The following is a 22,284-nucleotide window of genomic DNA, read 5'->3' as shown; positions in this document are numbered from 1 at the left end:
GCCTGCCTTTCCACCCCATTCATCGTCCCTCTTGGGTAATCTCTCTGCTAATGGTGGGTGAGATGAAATGCTGGGTCGAAGGTAAGAAAGTGGGGTAACAGTACAAAGAGGCTTGACATCCTATGCTGCCTCTGTGGAAGGATTCTTGATTAATTTTTTGAACTTTTCATTGAAAAATAACTATACCGACAAGTGCACTTACCATAAATGTACAGGTCAAGGAATTTTCTTCAAGAGAACATAACTGTGTAACCAGCTTCCAGATCAAGAAACCTGACCAGCATCCCAGAAACATGTCCCTTCCCCACTGTGTTCTCTTTCAGTCACTTAGGTTACCTTCTGTTCTGACTTATAACACCATGGGTTACTTTTAACCTATTTTTAAGCTTTGTATGAATGAAATCAATATAGTATGATTTCTTTTGGTGTCTGATTTCTTTCACTCACTGTTATTTTTTGAGATTTTCACCATACGTGCAGTTGTAGTTGGTTTAATTTCATTGCTGTATAGTGCTGCTATGAACATTTTGGTTCATGTCTTTTGATGGTACGTATGTTTTTATGTTGGGTGTATTGTGTTGGAATTGCTGAGTCATAGGATGTGCAGCTTTAGTAGATACAGCCCATTTTTCAAAGTGGTTTTACCAATTTACATGCCTTCCAGCAGTGTATGAGGGTTCTAGTTGTTCTATGTCTTTACCACACTTGATACTGTCCTAATGATTTTTTTTTTTTAAGATTTTTATTTATTCATTTGACAGAGAGCACAAGCAGGGGGAGGGGCAGAAGGAGAGGGAGAAGCAGGCTCCCGGCTGAGCCCAGCGATCCCAGGACCCTGGGATCATGAGCTGAGCCGAAGGCAGATGCTTAACCTACTGAGCCACCCAGGCGCCCCTGTCCTAATGACTTTTAAAACCAGTTTGTTTTTCATTCATTCATTCACCTATTTTATGCCAAGTCCTAACCTAAGCTGTGGGAATGCAGTTATGAACAAGATAGATAAGGTCCCAAGATCTATGCTTTTTGGAAGTTAACATTCTAATGTAGGAAGTACAATAAATAAGAAAGTAATATAATGCTTATTGCTTTGATCATAGGGTGGTATAATGGAATATGACCCTGAGGGACAGTATAAGGTGGTGGGAGGGTAAATTTCCATTGGGTATCAGTGAAGGCCTATCTGAGAAAGTTTTATTGGGGCTGAGACCCGAGCCATCCCTGAAAAGATATGCAAGAAGAGGGAACAGGGTGTATTAAGTCTGAGGGCACCAACAACCTTGGTCTGGAGGCTTGGAAAACCAGGCCTGGAGCAGAGTGATAGACCAGAGTGAGGCAGTTTTTATGTCCAAGCCCAGATAGTCTTGCAATATCCCTGCTTGCTCAGCCTAGGGTAAATCACTCACCCTTGTGCATATGTGTCCATGTACTGGTCTCAATGAACACAGCTCATGATCTCCTAGAAAGGGAATGTTAAGTTTTATCTTGGGTTGGTTTTTGAAGGAGGATGCCTGCTTTAGTAAGATTAAATAACTTCTGGATTTAAAAGATTTGAGAGCATGGATTTTTTTTTTTCCCGTCTTAGGTATAAATGAGTACCTTGTAAATATGGCGGTAGTCCTTCTGTGCCAATTTGGGGTTTGAAAAAATGAAATTATTGTTTCAGTATAGTCAACTGTCATAGTCAAAGTGACAAATCAGGCCATTTGTCCTACAATTAGATTATTCAGGAATTGTAGACAGTTTTCTGGGAGATAGCCAATTTGCTACAAAGCACTCTTAAGTGATATTCCAGTTCTTTTTAAAATGGCAGTTTAGTGAGTAATTGACTTGCATCTTTTGTTCTCTCTGTTCTCTCGGTAGCCTATTTTGCTTGATTACATTGTGGAGAGGTGAAAAATTGCAAGTTTACTTCTGACAGTACCGTGTTAGATCATCCATTAAAAGGAATATCTATTGTAAGGTAAGTTAGTGTTACGTATTTCCTCGAACACTTACTGAGATTCAAACACTTTTACTAAGTTTTACCAAAAGCTTATTGGATATAACGAATCCAAATTCATTTTTTACTGGAGCACAAATCTTTTTTTTTTTTTTTAAGATTTTATTTATTTGACAGAGAGAGACACAGCGAGAGAGGGAACACAAGCAGGGGGAGTAGGAGAGGGAGAAGCAGGCTTCCCACCGAGCAGGGAGCCCGATGCGGGGCTCGATCCCAGGACCCTGGGATCATGACCTGAGCTGAAGGCAGACGCTTAACGACTGAGCCACCCAGGTGCCCCAGAGCACAAATCTTTTATTTGTTTTGACTCATGAGTCTTTGCTCTTTGTTCATTTCTGTGATGTGCTTAATTAAAATTAGATTGATTTTAATACTACCATGTTGTGAATTATATAGTACTCTTAATGTTCTTTAAAGCATTCAGGCATCATTTCTAAGCTGTGTATTTACTAATGACTTAGTATCTTTTTCTTTTTGCTAGTTTCCTCAAAGTGTGCTAAAAAATACCTTTTTTAAAAGCAGAAAATCTTATAGGTCAGAATGTTCCCAAGTAGAGAATAGGACATAATGCTACTGAACTTCAGGAAACAAGCTTGTTTAATCAGGATGTCAATATGCTAGTAAAATTCTGTTGTTTTCAACACAGACTGAAATTATTGGTCCATCTATCAGTAATTCAGAGTAATTCTGTCAGACGGATTAAAGAAAAAAATTCTTTAACCCTGATTTTGTCAAATTTTAGCTCCATAAAAACAGCATTTAATTTAGAGGAAAGATTTATTATCTTAATTACTTAAACTTAAGATAATAAATTGGCATTAAGACTAATAGATTGCAGTTTTCAAATTGTAAAGAGGCTTGTCAGATATGCTTGCATTTTTCATTCACATTTCTGTTTTTGTCAGTAAAAGTGTCTCTTTTTTTCCCCATGTACTTTAATACAAGCATTTCTTTTCAGCTACTCATAATTATTGATAGCTGGGGCCTGTCAGCTGCAAAGGAAAATACCCCTTTCAACTGCCAGAGTGGTTTTGTTTTTGTCTTTAATGTAAGCATAATGATACACTTGATAAAACCCATTGCTGTTCCCTTAAATGCCTCTTGCATGTTTTTTCCTCTATCCCTTGGAATCCCTCACTTAATTTTATCTTATCAGGGGTGCCTGGGTGGCTAAGTCGGTTAAGCAATCTGCCTTCGGCCCAGGTCATGATCCCAGGGTCCTGGGATTGAGCCCCACATCAGGCTCCTTACTAAGTGGGGAATCTGCTTTTCCCTCTCCCTCTGCCTGCCTTTCCCCCTGCTTGTGCTCTCTGTCTCTGTCAAATAAATAAAATCTTTTTAAAAAATAAAAAAATAAACTTTATTTTATCAATAGCTACTTACTATTCAATATTCAGTTCAGAAAGCCCCTGTAGGAAGCCTTTGCTACCTGAACAGCTACAAGATCTGGTCCTCTAACTTGCAGCAGTCTCTCTGGCTCCATCTCTTGGCTCTTCACACTATTAGTTGTCCTTTAGTGCGTTGATATTTTATCCCTATCTCGATTACAAGTGTTATGAAGATATTTACAGGGGCACCTGGGTGAATCAGTCGTTAAGTGTCTGCCTTCAGCTCAGGTCATGATCCTGGGGTCCTGGGATCCAGCCCCGCCTTGGGCTCCCTGCTCGGCGGGGAGCCTGCTTCTCCCTCTCCCACTCCCCCTGCTTGTGTTCCCTCTCTCGCTGTGTCTCTCTCTGTGTCAAATAAATAAATAAAATCTTTAAAAAAAAAAAAAGATACTTACAATCATGTATCGCTATCTTTTAGTTTCAAGTTGTTAGATGTTTAATACTAACATGTTTAATACTAACCTAGCTGCCTTGCAGCTAGTAGGTACTTAAAAATTTAGTTTCTTTTCCTGCATATTGACCCTGCATAAGAAGAGGTAAGGCAGAGTACAAGATATATGCAGATGATACTAAATTGTCTATGTTCAATCTTAATAAAGCTTGACTTTCCTCAAAGAACATGTTTTCTAAAATCTGTGGGAATGTAGCAGGGGCAAAAGAGAAGGCTGAACTCATTGAAGGCAGGACTGTGTGCTAGAATCCATCAGAGCATTGTCATGTTAACTCAGAGTTAGTGACTTTTACACAGGAGCCATGGCGTACTACCCCACAAGGCTGAAGACGAGACAAATTTATTCGTGGGTTGGCAAGCCGTTGTTGGATCAAAAACTACGCTACCACGCCTACAAGTGAGTGATGGACTCTGTTGGTTGTCCTGGAAATAATAGCTTCTCCACACTAAATTGTTAATAACTTGTATCCAGCCTGTTCTAGTTACTACAGATTGAGAATTGAGGGACAATAAATATGAATGGATTATAAGGAGGGGTTTTATTTGATACAGGATGATAGCATAAATATAGCAGTGATAGAGGAAGACATGTCAAGTTAATAAAATTTCGTATGTATGATGATGCTGTATTTATTTAAAGTGGTTTCTTTGTATTTCTGCATGATAACAGGGTAGAATTCGCCATTGTTCCTATGTCCTCTCAGCCCTAGAGGTCTCTGAAAATTTTGATACTGTTATTGGGCAGCTTTCATGCTTTGGGAAGCCTTTGTTCTTTGTGAATAACCGAGAGAGATTAGGGTTCATTTTAAGGCCTCTGGATTAACCATTCACACTAAAACCATTCATTCAACCCATTTCATTTCTTCTTGCATATGACTTTATGGGTGAATTGGTTTCCTAGTAGGAGACTTGGTCATCAAAGAGAAACTATTTAGATTTTCCAGTTGGAAAGCACTTTCATTTGCCCAGAGGGTTTGAAGACCTTGGCCCACCCTAAGTGATTTCCTAACATGTTTCTCTCCTTCCTAGAGAAATGAGTGTCAAAATGGAAGGTGGTCTGAATGAGATTCACATCCAAGTTGGACAGTTTGTGTTGATTGAAGGGGATGATGATGAAAATCCATATGTTGCTAAATTGGTTCAACTATTTGAAGATGGTAAGTTTGGGGCTGGAATGAAAACCATTTCTTATCATGAACAATTGGGAGCTGCAAGATTTCTGATTGCTGATTTCTCTGTTCAAAGCATCATATAGGGTGTGAGCCCTAGCTTCTGATGTGGGGTCATTTAAGCACTGGCTGAACCCTCTTACACCTAGTAAACTTCTTTACTCATTAGAGCAGTATTGGGTAAAAATGGCATTGGGGGGGGTTCAAGAATTTAGCTTTGCCATTATTTTTAGGAGTGGGTTAAAATGGTCATTAAGGCAGGATTTTTGGAATGGACAAAGGATGAATTCAAGAAGAAGGGGAAGAAAAAAATAGGTGATTTGCACTATCATACAGAGTTGTCTTAATTTTAGCATGAGGAAGTTGGGGGGGAAATAGGCGATTTGCACTATAATACAGACTTGTCTTTTTTTTTTTTTTTAAGATTTTATTTATTTATTTGACAGAGAGAGACACAGCGAGAGAGGGAACACAAGCAGGGGGAGTGGGAGAGGGAGAAGCAGGCCTCCCGCGGAGCAGGGAGCCCGATGTGGGGCTCGATCCCAGGACTCTGGGATCATGACCTGAGCTGAAGGCAGACGCTTAACGACTGAGCCACCCAGGCACCCCCAGACTTGTCTTTTAATTTTAACATGAGGAGTTACTGATGGGTTTTGCAAGTGTAACTTTTTTACAAGGGAGGAGGTAAGCTGGACTGGGAAGGTGTATCAGCTGATGTTCAGTCAGGAACACAAAAACACTTTAGGTGTTTTACCCATGGGGACCTGTGCATAGTGTTGAAAAGGCTGGAGGAACAACAGCTGGTATTTCCCAGAGATCAGTAAGTCCAGAAAGCCATTACTGCCTCTAATGCTGGAGGAACAAAAGGGAAGGTAGAGCCTGCATGTCTGCATTCACAGTCCTCAACTGATTTTCTGAGCTCTTAACCCTTTGCAAAGCAGAGAAGAGTGCAGGAAGGTGGGAAAGGGACAGAGTTCTAAAAGGAGGATTAAGAAGAAAGATAACAATGGAAACTACACAAAACTGTGTCTTCCAAAAGCTAGGAGGGGAATGATGTGGCAGTTACACCTGCGGCAGTTTGTATACCTAAAAGAAGGAACTGATAGGGTGAGTGGATGAAGATGTTTTACATTCCAGAGATAGGAAGGATATTTGACAAGTAAGGAGGAAAACCTCATCAAAGGAACAGCCACCAGGGGGAGCACATCAGCACTGTGGGCTTTGTATTTGAGGTATGGGCCTTTGTGTATAGATTTTGGAGTCTGTGTGGTGCTCCATTGGATGGCTTCAGTCTTTCTCTGAAGAGAGCCGGGGAAGGGAAGAGGTGATGATGATGTTGGCACTAATGAGTGTATGTCCTTTCACTTGGACCTAATGCTGGTACGGAGTGATGTTAATGGTATATTGTAAAGATAAAGCTAAAAATTGCAAGCGTATGTTTGTCAGAAGTCACCTCAGTGGCTGATGCTCTAATTTTCGCCCGGATTTTGTTTTGCTGCTTTTTGGTGGCTGCTTTATAATCACTAATTTACAAGATGTGTTCAGTGCCTGTGATTAGAATTTCTCCTCTCAAATGCCTTTTGTAATTTCTTTGATGACTGATAGCCTCATTAGGAAGTGGAGCAAAGTGAGAAGGACATGGGTGCTGGGTGGCGTCAGATTGCTGCTGGTTGGTCCTGTGACCTTTGACAAATTTTGTAAGGTCCCTATAACTTGATTACTTTGCCTGTAAAATGGAGATAGCTGTAGTACCTACCTTATAGGGTTAATGTGAGGATTTAAAAATAGTATGTTAAGTATTATCAAGTGCTTAGCACAGTGTCTGGCACATACGAAGTGCTTAACAAAATGATCTTGCATTTTCTTACACCTCCTTTTTTCACCTATCCCTCCTAGATTCTGAAGCTCCTTCTAAGAAACGTGCTCGAGTACAGTGGTTTATCCGATTCTGTGAAGTTCCTATCAGTAAACGGCATTTGCTGGGCCGGAAGCCTGCTGCACAGGAGATATTCTGGTATGATTACCCTTCCTGTAACAGCAACATTAGTGCTGAGACCATCATTGACCATGTGCAGGTAAGTGATGCCTTGATACTCGGGTTCTATTTTGAGGGTTATTTCTGGCTGCCTCCTAAACTGCTGACCTCAAAAACATTACTGGCTCTAATTTACCCCACAGAAATGAATTTTTTCCTGTTTGTCATCTTTTCTGCTTGCTGCCTACTTCATCTCAACAAATATTTATCAAGAGCACTTACCATGTGTTAGGAGCCTCCTGGAGGAAGTGACATTTAGGTTGTGACCCAAGGGATGAGCAGGAATTAGCAAATGAATCTCAGTGGGAAATTAATTATATTTAGTTGTGATTGTGGCAGGCACAAAACATTGTGAGGCTGGATACACTTGCTTAAATGAGGACTTCACCTTGAGTAGATCAGTACAAAGAGTGTTAGTTGCTAAGGGCAAACTTGTATTATGGGATTTTGTGATAAATCAGGTTCCAATGAACTGTAGGATGAATGGAGACACTGGTTTGGAGACCAAGATATGGGTTATTTCTTGAGCTACTTCAGGCCCCCAAAATAGGGGATTATATAATGATATGAAGTGTGGTCCCAAGTGTGGTTTAACAGTAGGCAGAGAGAGTTAGGTCTGGCATGACCAGTCAGATTTTTCCAGTTTATGAGCCCAGCATAACATATGCCTCAAAATAATTTGTCTCTGAGTTAAATGAGTGAAGGAGCAAAAGGCAGATATAGAGGTTGAAGGGTCAATTTAGAAAGCTAGAGAGGGAAGAGGGTATTCAGGCAGGAGCATGATAGGGGAGATGAGCAGGACTGTGACTAGCCAAGCTCAAAAAACGATGGAAGGCCATTTGGAAGAGTACTGAGCACTCAGGAAGTAAAGTGGGGCCAGATTTTAGAAGGCACCAAAAACCAGAGTAATAATCAGATCTTGCTGTAGCAAGGAGCCATTACAGACTTGAGCAGGGGAGCATGCTTAGAGAAGTTGTGGGGAAATTTGGTATGAGTGAATAGATTGGACTGGGAAAGAAAGCAATGTGGGGTATGGATATCATACCTCATAGCTGGGAGTCTGGAAATAAGCCATGTCTGTGCCTCTTTAGTTTGGGAAGAGTGACATTCCAGGTAAGGATGCAGACGTAAATGCTTTTTTTTTTTTTTTTTTTAAAGATTTTATTTATTTATTTGAGAGAAAGAGAACACATGAGAGGGGATAGGGTCAGAGGGTGAAGCAGACTCCCTGCCGAGCAGGGAGCCCGATGCGGGACTCGATCCAGGGACTCCAGGATCATGACGTGAGCCGAAGGCAGTCGCTTAACCAGCTGAGCCACCCAGGCGCCCCAGACGTAAATGCTTTTTAATCATAGCTCTCATGAAGCATCCCTTGGCTCATTTGGTTCTCACTTCTTCCTATTCAGGTAGTAGCTTTAGGCCCAGATGAAGTGATACCTATGGATCCGAAAAATGAGAAGACGCTCTTTGTGAAACTATCTTGGAATGAGAAGACATTCAGACCACTAGCCCCAGAACTCTTTGCAGAGTTTGATCAGCCACAAGAAGGCAGTCCTAGGTGCCAGAAGCCTGTGGGAGCCAAGACTAAGGGCCTAGGAAGCACTTCTTGGACCACAGCAGAGCATGCGATCAAAAGGATTGAATCAAGGCACTCTACCTCCAAATCTCGCCGAACTCCTTCCCATCCTGTCACCCCAAAGGCAAAGAAGAGACTGGAGCTCAGTGGTATGTGTGAAATGGGTCACAGTGGGCAATATTGAGACTAAAGGAATATGATAAAATATTAACAGGTGCCATTGTATCGAGTTAGTGCCCCAGCAGGCCAGGTACTGAGTGGACACATGTTGAAATACACATAACAGGGCGCCTGGGTGGCTCAGATGGTTAAGTGTCTGCCTTCGGCTCAGGTCATGATCCCAGGGTACTGGGATCGAGTCCCGCATGGGGCTCCCTGCGCAGCGGGAAGCCTGCTTCTCCCTCTGCTTCTCTCTCTGTCTCTTATGAATAAATAAATAAAATCTTTAAAAAAAAAAAAAAGAAAGAAAGAAAGAAAAGAAATACACATAACATAAAATTTACCATTTTAGTCATTTTTAAGTGTATAATTAGGTGGCATTAAATACATTATTCACATTTTTGTACAGCCATCCCCATCATCTTCTGAAACGGAAACTCTGCAACCATTAGACCGTAACTTCCCATCTCTCCATCCGCCATCCCTGGGCAACCACCACCATTCCGTTTTCCTGAATTTGACTACTCTAGATACCTCATTTAAGTGGAATGATTATAACATCATATTAGTTTCAGGTAATATAGTTTCAGGTATAATAAGTTGTTGACATCTGTCACCATACATAGTTACAAATATTTTTTTCTTGAGGTGAGAACTTTTAGGATTTACTCTCTAACCAACTTTCAGATATTCAATAATAGTATTCTTAACTATAGTTGCCATTATAACTCCATGCACACTGTATCGTCATGACTTATTTCGTAACTGGGAGTTAGTATATTTTGACTGCCTTCATCCACTTCACTGACCCCCTTACTGGAGATCACCTATCTGTTCTCTGTATCTATGAGCTTGTTTTTTGTTTGTTTGTTTTTTTATTTAGATTCTAGGGACGCCTGGGTGGCTCAGTTGGTTAAGCGTCTGCCTTCGGCTCAGGTCATGATCTCAGCATCCTGGGATCGAGTTTTGCATTGGGCTCCTTGCTCAGCGGGGAATCTGCTTCTCCCTCTGCCTGCCGCACCCCCTGCTTGTGCCCTCTCTCTCACTGACAAATAAAATCTTTTTTTTTTTTTTTTTAAGATTTTATTTATTTATTTGACAGAGAGAGACACAGCGAGAGAGGGAACACAAGCAGGGGGAGTGGGAGAGGTTGAGAAGCAGGCTCAACCTGCTTTTCTTCCATATCCTCACCAACACTTGTCTTTTTGATAATAGCAATTCTGATAAGTGTAAGTTGTTATTTCGTGGTGGTTTTGATTTGCATTTCCCTGATTATTAGTGACACTGAGCATCTTTTCATGTACCTGTTGACCATCTGTATGTCTTTGGGAAAATGTTTATTCAGATCTTTGGCCCATTTTTTAATCAGCTTGTTTGGTTTTTTGCTATCGAATTGTGTGAGTTCTTTATATATTTTGGATATTAACCCCTTATCAGATAAATGATTCTTAATATTTTCTCCCGCTCAGTAGGTTGCCTTTTCATTTTGTTGATGGTTTCCCCTGTTGTGCAGAAACTTTTTAGTTTGATATAGTCCTACTTGTTTATTTTTGCTTTTGTTGTGTTTGCTTTTGGTTTCAGATCCAAAAAATCATCTCCAAGACCAATGTCAAGGAACTTACTGCCTATGTTTTCTTCTAGGAATTTTATGGTTTCAGGTGTTATATTCAAATCTTTAATCCATTTTGAGTTGATTTTGCATATGGTGTAAGACAGTTGGTCCATTTCATTTTTTTGCATGTGGCTGTCCAGTTTTCCCAGCACCATTTATTGAAGAGACTGTCTTTTCCCTATTGTATATTCTTGGTTGCTTTTTTGTAAATTGTGTAGGTGGGTTTATTTTAGGTCTCTATTCTGTTCCACTGATCTTTGTGTATGTTTTTTATGCCAGTACCATACTGTTTTGATTACTGTAGGTTTGTAATATAGTTTAAAATCAGGGAGTTTGATGCCTCCAGCATTGTTCTTTCTCAAGATTGCTTTGGCTATTCGAGGTAAAATTTCCTTTCTTTTTAAGGCTGAATAATAGTCCATAGTACATATATGCCATATTTTGTTTATCTGTTCATCTGTCAGTAGACACTTGGGTTGCTTTCTTTTTTTTTTTTTTTTTTTAATTTTTTTTTTTATTCTTATGTTAATCCCCATACATTACATCATTAGTTTTAGATGAAGTGTTCCATGATTCATTGTTTGTGCATAACACCCAGTGCTCCATGCAGAACGTGCCCTCCTCAGTACCCACCACCAGGCTAACCCATCCTCCCACCCCCCTCCCCTCTAGAACCCTGTTTGTTTTTCAGAGTCCATCGTCTCTCATGGTTCGTCTGGGTTGCTTTCATCTTTTGGCTTATTGTGACTATTATTGCTATGAACATGGGTGTACAAGTATCTGCTCAAGTCTCTGCTTTCATTTTGAGTATATATATACCCAGAAGTGGAATTGCTGGGTCATATGATAGTTGTAGTTTTAATTTTTCTAGGAACCACCATACTATTTTCCGCAGCAGCTGCATCATTTTACATTTTCATCAACAGTGCACAAGGGTTCCTATTTCCCCCCTCCTTCATCAACTCTTGTTGTGTCCTGTGTTTTTGATAGTAGCCATCCTAATGGATGTGAGGTGGTATGTCATTGTTGCATTATTGTTCCCTAATGACTAGTAATGTTGAGCCCTGTAACTTCGAAAGCTTTGCTACTAAGGTGACATTGCTTTTGGATCCTTAGTGGAAGAGATAAGAAATAAATATTTTAAAACTCTTAAATTCATACCGATACTTCTAATCTGTACCATAGGGTTCTTCCCCTCCTTCCTGTATTCCGTAGTTGTATCTCCCTTCTTCAAGAAGAGCCCTGGCTCCCAGGAGCTATCCTGATAGACACAAAGTAGTTTATTTATTTATTTATTTAAAGATTTTATTTATTTACTTGACAGAGAGAGACACAGCAAGAGAAGGAACACAAGCAGGGGGAGTGGGAGAGGGAGAAGCAGGCTTCCCACGGAGCAGGGAGCCCGATGCGGGGCTTGATCCCAGGACCCTGGGACCATGACCTGAGCCGAAGGCAGACGCTCAACGACTGAGCCACCCAGGCTCCCAGACACAAAGTAGTTTACCAGTTGCTATCCCAGTACTACTACCAGTAGTTCACTTACCAACTAAAGTTCAGAATTTATTTGCAGGTCTCTATACCTTTAGAATATATTCCACCGAGGGAGTAAATTTAATTTAATTGCTTTTTTTTCTTCTGATGGTTATATCATTGGTGATATGCAGTTAGGTTCTTTTATTTCTGTTTAATTTTAGGGCCTTGCCCATCTTTGGTTAATTTTTAAGCATGTGAAACATTAAAATAAGATTCAAAGCTATTTAAAACAAGCATACTTGGGGCGCCTGGGTGGGTCAGACGGTTAAGCGTCTGCCTTCAGCTCAGGTCATGATCCCAGGGTCCTGGGATCGAGTTCCGCATTGGGCTCCTTGCTCAGCGGGGAGCCTGCTTCTCCCTCTGCCTGCCATGCTCCCCCTGCTTGTGCTCTCTCTCTGACAAATAAAATCTTAAAAAAAAAAAAAAGTGTACTTAGAGAAGCCCCATTCCTTTCTTTGCCTTTGTACCCCGTTTCTGTTCCATCTTTTGTAGGTAATCAGTTTTGTTTCTGGTTTATTTTTTCTGTGTTTTTTGCAAAAATGAGCAGATACGTATGTATACACACACATACAGATGCACAAATATGCATATAATTTTATTTTTCTTATCCAATAGAGTAGCATACTGGATATATCATTTTCATCTTACTTTTTTCACTTGTAATGTATTTGAAGCCACTCCATGGCAGTTTGAGAGCTCATCCTCATCCTATTATATGTAATTAGTCCTTCTGAATTCTTGGTGTATGTGCCAAGTTCGTTGGGTATAAGTTATCTGTGTTCTTGATAGCTCCTTAGTATGATGGGTATTTAGGAGCTGAATATAAACATGTAAAACATTGGGAAATACCAAAAGATTAGTAAAGAAATAATTGGCAACATCACCATTTAGAAATAAATGGCAGTATTTTTTGACTGTTGATTTTACAGGACCTTGAGAGTTAGGGTAAGAAATCTGGACTTGACACAGTTATGTAACTAGAGGAGAGAGGTTATGATGAAAATGTTTTGGATTAATTGTTTTTAACAGAAAGGGGAAAATGAGGTATGAGGGAGACCAGGACATTGGGACATTTTTATATTAATCTAGACATGAGTTACCCTATATTCTCCACGCAGGTGCTAGATGACTTTCTTCACCTTATCTGCAGCTAATCCCAACATAACCACCTGCTGGGACTAAAGCGAATGCCTCTGTGCCCAGTGCTTTCGAAAGCCTTGTTGCCTTCACTCTCATCCATCTCATCTATTCTCCCTCTATATTCCTCCTCCCTCCCCTTTCAACTCTGTTGGAATCTTGTCCTTTTTTCAAGGTCTACCTCAAAAGCCATATTTACTAGCACTTAGGTGCTTTAGGACAATTTTACTTCATATTATAGACATTGATGTGCATCATCTCCCCTGTTAGACTAGAGTGTCTTATGGATGGGGACCAGGATTGAGTCTCAATTTTTTGTTTTCTCCTATCACCTGGGACATACCCTGCCAGTTTTACAGCTTTACATTGATATCTGAATGAATGACTTGGTTCCTGGTACCTTTGTCATGGTGAGAGAGGGGCAAATCCACATGTGGGTCTATGTATTCACAGAACCCATTTGATTGCCCCCCGGGGATCCATCTTCTCTCTATTGGCAGATAGAATATGAGTTAAAAAAAATCTAGGTCTTGTTACTCAAACGGAGCGGCTGATAGAAATTCTTTCAGATGCTGTTGAGTGGGGGCTGAGGGCTTGCAGTATCATCCCTGGTTAAGCATTCTTTAGGTAGATTACTTCAGGGAAATTGCTGAACATTTATTCACAAAAGCTGATTTAACAGTTGACTTATGGTTCTAATTAGGAAAATCACCCTGGAATTTAGGAGAGATGAAAAATTTAAAAAGCAAGCTAGCTTGGGGAAAGAAAGCTAGCTAGCTTGGAATAATTAAAAATATGGGCAATTCATGGAGCGCCTGGGTGGCTCAGTTGGTTAAGCATCTGAGTCTTGATTTATGCTCAGGTCATGATCTCAGGGTCGTGAGATCGAGCCCTGCATTGGGCTCTGTGCTGAGTATGGAGCTTGCTTAAGATTCTCTCTCTCTCTTGTCCTCCTTCTGCCCCTCCCCCCTGCTCACACATGTATGCTCTGTCTCTAAAAAAAATAATAATAAAAAAATAAAGTGGCCCTAGAATACAATGAGGCAGCATTCCTTTTCTTTTTTTTTTTTAAATATATATGGGCAGGGGCACCTGGGTGGCTCAGTTGGTTGGGCGACTGCCTTCGGCTCAGGTCATGATCCTGGAGTCCCAGGATCGAGTCCCGCATCGGGCTCCCTGCTCAGCAGGGAGTCTGCTTCTCCCTCTGACCCTCCCCTCTCTCATGTTCTCTCTCTATCTCATTCTCTCTCAAATAAATAATAAAAAAAAAATCTAAAAAATAAATAAATATATATGGGCAACTCATGTGTTTGTATAACTTCAATGGATGAATTTAGCTCTAATGAGATTGAGGTTGTGTATAGTGCTCATTATAAAATTCATACATTGTCTGTGGTGATTTCTCTTTGATTAGGTCTCCCTAGGACACCCAGCACTAGGATTTCCCAGCAGAATTCAGGGGCCTTGTTGGATTCTCCCAGAAGAAGTAAACGAAAAGTGGCCTTCTCTGAGATCACCTCACCTACGAAGAGGTCTCAGCCTGATGGACTTCATACCTCATCTCCAGCTCTGAAAGCCCCACAGAAAACTGGAGAGATTCAAAGCTCATGTGCCAAGGATGACAAGAAGGCATCACCTGACTGTCACAGGATCCTGAGAACCCGAGTCCCAGCCTTGAAAACCACAGAGACGAGTGAGGAAAGAACACGTACCCCTACCAAGGGGGGCTGGAAATCCTTGGCGGTGCCTTTCATGATTCTGAAACCAGAAAACATCAAAAAGAGGTGACTGGGGCGTTACCCTGCCTCCCACAGAGCAAACTGAGCTCCTTTATGTGATGTGACATGTGTGGGACACGGCTGCTCAAGTTAGAGCAGCAGGTCTCAAATCTGACTGTTGTAGCATCACCCGGGAACCTTTCCAAATTACAGATTTCTAAGCCTCTTCCCAGACATAGCGAATCAATCTCCAAATGTTAGGCCCAGGAATCTGCATTTGGAAATGCTCTTTGGATGATTCTGATATACTTGGCTGTCCTTTTGGAATCACTGCTCTAGGAGATAATTTCCCAAACCTGGATTGCTTCACAGTCCTGCTCTGGCTCTTTGCCACATGTTAACACTCACTTTCCTATTGTTTTTTGTTTTGTTTTTTTAAATTGGAAACCATTCTCAAATACATATAGTACAAGAAGATAATGCATGTAGTTTGTTAACTTTGCAGTTTGACACGAGACAATGTTTGTAAATAATGGGCTGCACAAATAATGTCATGACAAGACAGAGATTACACATTGCTGTATTTCCTGCTCAGAAACTCCAGCACCTGGTCTATAATAGGTTTGCTTGGTAAATGCTTTGTATTGAATACAGAGCTGCATTTCTGCTCACCTTGAGCCTAGACAGTAAATCCATCAATGCCTCAGAAACGAAAGAGGACAAGAAGCTCTGTCTGGCATGAGTACATTCTGATCTCTGGCTGGGGAGGTCTTGAGTCTGATTTGAATGATAAGCTTCATGTAAACTTTATCTTTGGTTTTGAGTCAGACTTGAATTATAAACTTTTTGGCAAAGTGTGATTAGTTCCCTCCAAATCCAAATCCCTCCAAAGTAGCTGTAAAAACAGTAGGAGCCAGTCAGGCCACCTGACTACTTCTGGTGCCCGCTGCTGATTCCTAGTGCCCAAAACTGTTTCTCGTCATCTTGCTGTGATATCTTACAGGGAGGCGGAAGAACCAGAAGCTCAGGATAAAACTACCTCTACCCCACATCAGATCCATAGGAAGAGTTCTCTCTTGACTTTGAATCGGATTAGGCAGCAGCTTCGGTAAGCCTGTTCTTAGCAAGCAGGAAACGTTCATCACTGCTGTCTATGATATCCATAATCTCAACTCTTAAAGCCTCCTATGTTTCTTGTTTGTTATTTGCTATTCCATTAAATTTGCCTTTTACTTGGTATGTCTGGGATTATGTTAATTCCACATAAATGTCACAGTTTGAAAGGGGCAAGAAACACTGTCTTGGATTCAGGGGGCTCCCAGGGCCCCCTACTCATACGCAGCAAGATTGTTAGTGGAGTGCCTAAAAGCATGAACTTTGATTCTGGCTACTTGGATTTTAACCTGAGCTTTGTAATACTATGTAACCTTGGGAAGGTTACTTCACCTTTCTAAGCCTCAGTTTCCTCTTCTATAAGATGGGACTGATAATACACAAGTCACAGGGTTGTTAAAGGATTTAATAAGATAATATAATTAAAGCCCTTAGCAGAGCATCACAGTAGCAAGGGCCCAAGAAGCATAGCACATCCTATATTACTTGGTTGTAGGAAAGACTGTAATATCTCTAGTCCACAGTGACCTATTAGGGAGCTTTTTATTTAGATACTGAATATCAGAAAATAATGTGTCCCACCATTCAGGTTTTTAGGTAATAGTAAAAGTGACCAAGAAGAGGATGAGTTTCTGCCGGCAGCAGAGATTTCAGACTCTGGCAGTGAGGAGGAAGAGACTTCCGCACCACCCCTTCCAAGGAGAACATCCAGTAGGGTGTCCAAGAACCTATGCTCTTCCGTGAAGTCATCCTTACAGACCCCCTCAAAGACACCAAAGAAAACCGTAAGGCTGTTTTAGGTTTGTTTGCCAGTGAAGCATCCTTCTCTTAATTTTAAAATTGTCATGGCTAAGGTCACACAGTCACAGCTGGATTCTGAGCACAGGTCCGTCATACTCAAAGTTATTCCACTTGGAATATTCATAGAAGAAAAGATCTAAGTGAACCCTAGGACTGAAAATGAACCCAGTAGCAATGATTTTGAATCCAAGTTCCTTTTAAGATACAGAACCAAATAGCCAAGAGCCAGACTTCCTGAGGGAGGGACGAGATCTGGCTCCTCATCTTTGCATTTCCCACAAACGCTAGCAGAGCGCTTTATGCGTAATCTGTGGAGCCGGGGTGCAGGGGTGCAAGAGCCCCTGGCTCCAGGGGTTCCAAACAGATGAGGTTTGGCCACTTGCCGCTGACAAAATCCAAAGGCAGAGATGAGTGGTAGTGAAACAAGAAAGGAGTTTATTTCAGAGAGGCCACCCCCCCGAGAAGACAGTGTTCTAACCTCTCAAAGACTCTACAAAGTGCTGAAGATACTTCTAGGTTTGTATAAGGAAAATGGGACAAAGGCAGGTGTGTACGTGCTGGTGGGCAGTAAAGTCAGGTCCATCATTGTCTTGGGGGTCAGTCCTGCAGGGTCTTGCTGGTGCCAGGGCAGTGGTTATAGCTTGAGGGGTAGTTTCATTTACCATCATGGGATGCCTTGCCCACATTAAGAGATAGGCTGGAAAGAAGAACTAAATCAGAAAGTACAGACTAAGGTCCAAATGGCAGTGTAGTCCTCTTGCAAGTGCTCAGTGCGTATCGGATCTCAAATCCAGGGCTGCTGGGCTATGTTGTTTCTCCTGAGCCATTTGATTCACCTGAGAAACGGAGCACGACTGAGGTCTTGGTGAGGAACTGTGTAAAGTTAAGAGGGAAGAGGTAAATGGACATCTCTTCTGCTTCCTGTGGAATTTTAGCAGAATGTTGAACCTATTAAAAGAGGGTCTTACCATGTTCAAATGTGTTTGAGAAATGTTTGGATTACACAGTTAAATTGGTTCATTGTCACAGGAGTTCTCAGGGCCATTAATTTATTAATGTTATTGTGACCTTCCCAGAGGTTATTAGTGTATGAGTCTTTGATCAGGAAACTCTTCTGGAGTATATTGTTTTTAGGAAATGTCTATTTAATAGGAGACTTTTTCTAAAGCTGATCTCCGTATTTCCATATCAAGAAAAATGTGATTGGGCTGAAGTCAAAAAAGACCTCCGGAAAAGGAAATCAAATAGATCACCTTTAGATTAGTGATAATCTTACCTGGAGTTTCTCATTATGCAAATAGTTTACCAAGGTTCTGATTGCATCTGCTGGGTCCCACCCAGAACAAGGGATATTAGGGTGTGATGGCATCTTTAGCATGATAAAAAAGGTCAGAAGTCCACCAAGGTTTTTGATACCTTCTCAACAAGGTTTTGGTAGTCCTTTCTTGTTTTCTCCAACGGTAAGAGATAGAAAACTATTAGGGTATAAGTGCTTTCTAAAGCCTGAGGAAGCAGTGGAGAGGCTCTTACTACTCTATAGCCTGGGGAAATCAGAGGGTGGGGAGGGGAAATGCCCCCACGGAAATGAGTGCTTTGTGGAAAGAACATGAAGATGGGGTAGCAGACCTGCTCTAGAGAGCCAGTAGCAAGAAAGAAAAGAGACTAGGGCTGTCAGACTAGACTGAATAGTGACCTAGGGCTTTGGAGTGGAAAAATCTGGTGATGTCTCTCCAAGTCTGTGGATTATGGAAGTGCTGAGCTAAAGTTTGACCATATTTTCAAACAAATCTAGAGGAGAAACCTATGAATCAACCTCGGTTTATGCCTCCTACCCTACTGTGTATTGGGTAGGGTAATTAGGGTTTCTCAATTTCTTGTCTTTCAGGATAATATTTTACTTTTAAATAGTATTTAATCCATACTTTCATTCATTCTTTACTCAGATTGACATTGTTTTCAAATCCCAGGACTGTGTATAAATTAGAGAAAAGAAATTGTGTTTGGCCTGTGAACAGTATTTGTAACATGAGAGAGGGGGAGAATCGTACTTTATACAGAAAGGCACTAAGAGGTATTCACCACTTCTTTTATCAGATCATCATGAATCAGATTTGCTGATGTGTCTTAGATGGTGTTTTGCTTTGGTTTTTTCCTTCTGAAATATGTTCTCTTTTTGAACACAGCCCAAGCCTAGTACGCCACGCCATGCCACTCCCCAGATCCCCAGCCGAAACCTGGCTGTCCAGGAGCCAGCCAGCATGCTGGAGGAGGCCCGGCTGAGGTGACACTGCTCGTGGGCCCCTGTTAGATAGGCAGAAATGGGTCTCTGTTTTCATTCACATCAAACAAGGAATTTGTAGTCATTCGTGTACATAATAAAGGTAGAGAGTAAAATGAACACGGGTGTTTAGAGAGAAGAAAGCTTTCAAGCAGTGTCTGGGTGGGATAATGTGGACAGGTTCTCGAAGGAGTAACCTAGGCTACTGCCACCGTTTGCCCAGGGATAGAAGGTGGCTGATGAATCAGAATACTGCTTTTCCATTATGGTACCCTTTAGAACTGTGCGGGAACTTTTTAAAAATACGTAAGCCAAGATCTTCCCAGAAAACAAGTTAATAAATCAGAATCTATTATGGGATGAAGGCCATCCCTGTAATTTAGGAAAGCTCCCCAGGTGATATGTACCCTTGGTTAGAACCTATCAGTTGGGTAATTGGGGTGGAGAAAGGGATTATGAGGCCAAATGAAGAGATTTGAGAATGAAGGCATTCCTGTGGATTTGTAATTGAAGTTTCATAGAGAAACCTGCCCCATTTGTTACTGAGTGGATGGTGAAATGTTTCTGAAGTCCTCCTTTCCCCTTATTTATCACTGATCGTAGGCTGCATGTTTCTGCTGTACCTGAGTCTCTTCCCTGTCGGGAACAGGAATTCCAAAACATCTACAACTTTGTGGAAAGCAAACTCCTTGACCATACGGGAGGGTGAGTAATGCTGAGGCAAACTGGATGGTCTGGGGGGTACCCCCTGCTGGCCTACCACCTCAGTGTCACAGTTCAACCGAATGGCCTTTTCCCAGTGTCAGGAGAATAGGCAAAATTGTTGCTGAAGCCTGAAGGCTTCTAAAGCAGCTTTTGTTGTCAAAGTAATTCTCTAGGAAGAAAAACTCTGTCATTCAGAGAAAATGAGGCTGGTCTTCTGTGCATACAGCATTGCTTGTAGAATGAATGATTCTGTGTAACCAGGTCCTGCTCTGATTAGCTTCCAAGGACGGTCCTTACTGCCCCCACCTCCGCATTTCAGGGGTCTGGGCCCTTCCTTCACACATCCCCACGCGTCTAACTGGTTGGTGATGGTGTGAGGCGGCTGGCACGGACTCAGCCCGCGGGTCCTCCCCTCTTGTTGCAGGTGCATGTACATCTCCGGGGTTCCAGGGACAGGGAAGACCGCCACTGTGCACGAGGTGATACGGTGCCTGCAGCAGGCCGCCCAAGTAAATGACATTCCTCCCTTTCAATACATCGAGGTCAATGGGATGAAGCTGACAGAGCCCCATCAGGTCTATGTGCAGATCTTGCAGGTGAGTAAAGCTGTTTGAGCATTTCGGAAAATAGAGTTTCTTGGTGGCATATTTCTGAAAAAGAGGTTTTGTGCTTATTGATATGTTTACAATGTGCCAGGCATTGTCCTTTGTGTGAGGTAGCAAGAGTAAAGAAGGCAGAATTCCTACCCTCAGGGACCTTAAAGTCTAGGAGCTGGGCATGAATTATTGGAAGCCAGGACTTACTGACGTGGTGAAACCTGTTGGCACACAGGAGGCCCTGTGGCCAACTATGTAAAACAGATTAGAGGTTGGCTGGAGTTTGAACCTGGCTCTTGTATTCATTAGTGGTTTTCTTGGGACAAGTAATGTCCAGTTATAAATAGAGTCATGCAGTAAATGATTGGAGATGCTTCTGGGACCCGCCTGTGGCTCACTTGCATTTCTTTTTTTTTTTTTTTAAAGATTTTATTTATTTATTTGAGAGAGAGAGAATGAGAGAGAGCACATGAGAGGGGGGAGGGTCAGAGGGAGAAGCAGACTCCCTGCCGAGCAGGGAGCCCGATGCGGGACTTGATCCAGGGACTCCAGGATCATGACCTGAGCCGAAGGCAGTTGCTTAACCAACTGAGCCACCCAGGCGCCCGGCTCACTTGCATTTCAAACACAGACTTTATCATCTCTTTTGGTGCCTTCTCTTCTCCTTCCAGGTTAAGGTTAAGACCAGAGTGGAAGGCAGAATTTAGGATACCAAAGTCCTCACACTAAATTGCTTCCTCTACTACAAATTTAACATTAAGCTCAGGAGAGTAAAATCCTTCCCATTTACTACACCTGCTTTTCCCCGCATTGCAGAAGCTGACCGGCCAAAAGGCAACCGCTAACCATGCGGCAGAACTGCTGGCAAAGCGCTTCCTGACCCGGAGGTCCTCTCAGGAAACCACCGTGCTGCTTGTGGATGAGGTAAGGAGGCGCCTCCGGGAGGACCGGAAAAGTGGCATGGTGCTTGATCGTGGTGTTCCAGGAGCAAATGCTGGGTTCAGAGGGAGGTCCTGCCTCCTTTCTCTCATCCCTCATTCATCTGAGCCTGTTCTTCGATGGTGAGAGGCCTGTGTCCGTTGATGTCCTTGCTGCTCTCTCATGGTGGGACCTGAGAAGCACAGGCAGCTAAAGCGGTGGTAACAGGTCTTCCACTCTGAGGCCCTGGCTCAGTTCTGTGGCTGATCCTGCATCTCTATCCCTTTCCTGGCAGCTTGACCTTCTGTGGACTCAGAAACAAGATGTACTATACAATCTCTTTGACTGGCCCACTCACAAGGAGGCCCGGCTTGTGGTCCTGACCGTCGCCAACACGATGGACCTGCCAGAGCGCATCATGATGAACCGGGTATCCAGTCGACTGGTAGGTCCTAGGGCTGTTCTCAAGCCATTCTTACAGACCCATAATCTGGGCCAAGGAGTTCTAAAAATTAAATACACAGGAAACTAAAATAAGTGGGAAAAGTACAAAATGTGATTTCTGAAATTCCTGTAATTAAATATATCACCATTGCATGATTTTCTGCAAACACATCTTGGTGTTCTGCCACCTGGGTACTCTTAAACTGCACAGAGCCCTGAAGGTCTAATTGTTTATTAAACGCATTGAAGCACTCGCCCCTCAATGCAAAGCACGTGCGTTGATGCACAGAGTACAGCGGGGAGCAAGGCAGACGCCGCCACTGCCGCCCTTGGGGGCGTGGTCCTTCATCAGGGACTTAGAAGCGTGTCGAGTGAAGCCAGGAGCTGAGCCTGTGCTTACTGCAGAGCCGAAGATGCTCCCACCCGCTCTAATTAGAGCACCTCTGCCTTGATCTACTTCTGAATGATTCTGGGAGAAGAAAAGTTGTCTTCACCAAAACGAGAAATGACTTGAGCACCACTGCCACCCTGCAGGAGACCGGCAGCCGCTGTCAGCAGTGAAAGGAGCTGGAATCCGGGGCGGTCTCAGGCTGGACTGTGTAACCTGTTCCATGGCACTTGGAAATCAGGCTTAGGGACCTGAGGGTGGCTG

At 42.3% G+C, this 22,284-nt stretch overlaps 1 protein-coding gene across 1 annotated transcript in view; it reads left to right on the top strand.

Moving 5' to 3' along the window:
* The first annotated feature begins 1,939 nt into the window (after positions 1–1,939).
* ORC1 (origin recognition complex subunit 1) overlaps positions 1,940–22,284 on the top strand; it is a 28,485-nt gene continuing 8,140 nt past the window's right edge. Inside the window, exons 1-14 of the mRNA XM_044914029.1 lie at positions 1,940–1,960; positions 4,136–4,235; positions 4,868–4,995; positions 6,904–7,086; positions 8,453–8,771; positions 9,002–9,007; positions 14,493–14,843; positions 15,781–15,885; positions 16,480–16,675; positions 18,875–18,972; positions 19,573–19,674; positions 20,099–20,270; positions 21,087–21,194; positions 21,484–21,633. Of these exons, the coding sequence (XP_044769964.1) occupies positions 4,141–4,235; positions 4,868–4,995; positions 6,904–7,086; positions 8,453–8,771; positions 9,002–9,007; positions 14,493–14,843; positions 15,781–15,885; positions 16,480–16,675; positions 18,875–18,972; positions 19,573–19,674; positions 20,099–20,270; positions 21,087–21,194; positions 21,484–21,633 (2,013 nt within the window). The 5' untranslated portion in view covers positions 1,940–1,960; positions 4,136–4,140. The remainder of the gene's footprint in view (positions 1,961–4,135; positions 4,236–4,867; positions 4,996–6,903; positions 7,087–8,452; positions 8,772–9,001; positions 9,008–14,492; positions 14,844–15,780; positions 15,886–16,479; positions 16,676–18,874; positions 18,973–19,572; positions 19,675–20,098; positions 20,271–21,086; positions 21,195–21,483; positions 21,634–22,284) is intronic.

The sequence above is a fragment of the Neomonachus schauinslandi genome, chromosome 4 (genome assembly GCF_002201575.2).
Source record: "Neomonachus schauinslandi chromosome 4, ASM220157v2, whole genome shotgun sequence".
NCBI classification, from domain to species: Eukaryota; Metazoa; Chordata; class Mammalia; order Carnivora; family Phocidae; genus Neomonachus; species Neomonachus schauinslandi.
The sequence above is the reverse complement of the archived record's forward strand: the minus strand, read 5'-3'. Positions and strand labels throughout refer to the sequence as shown.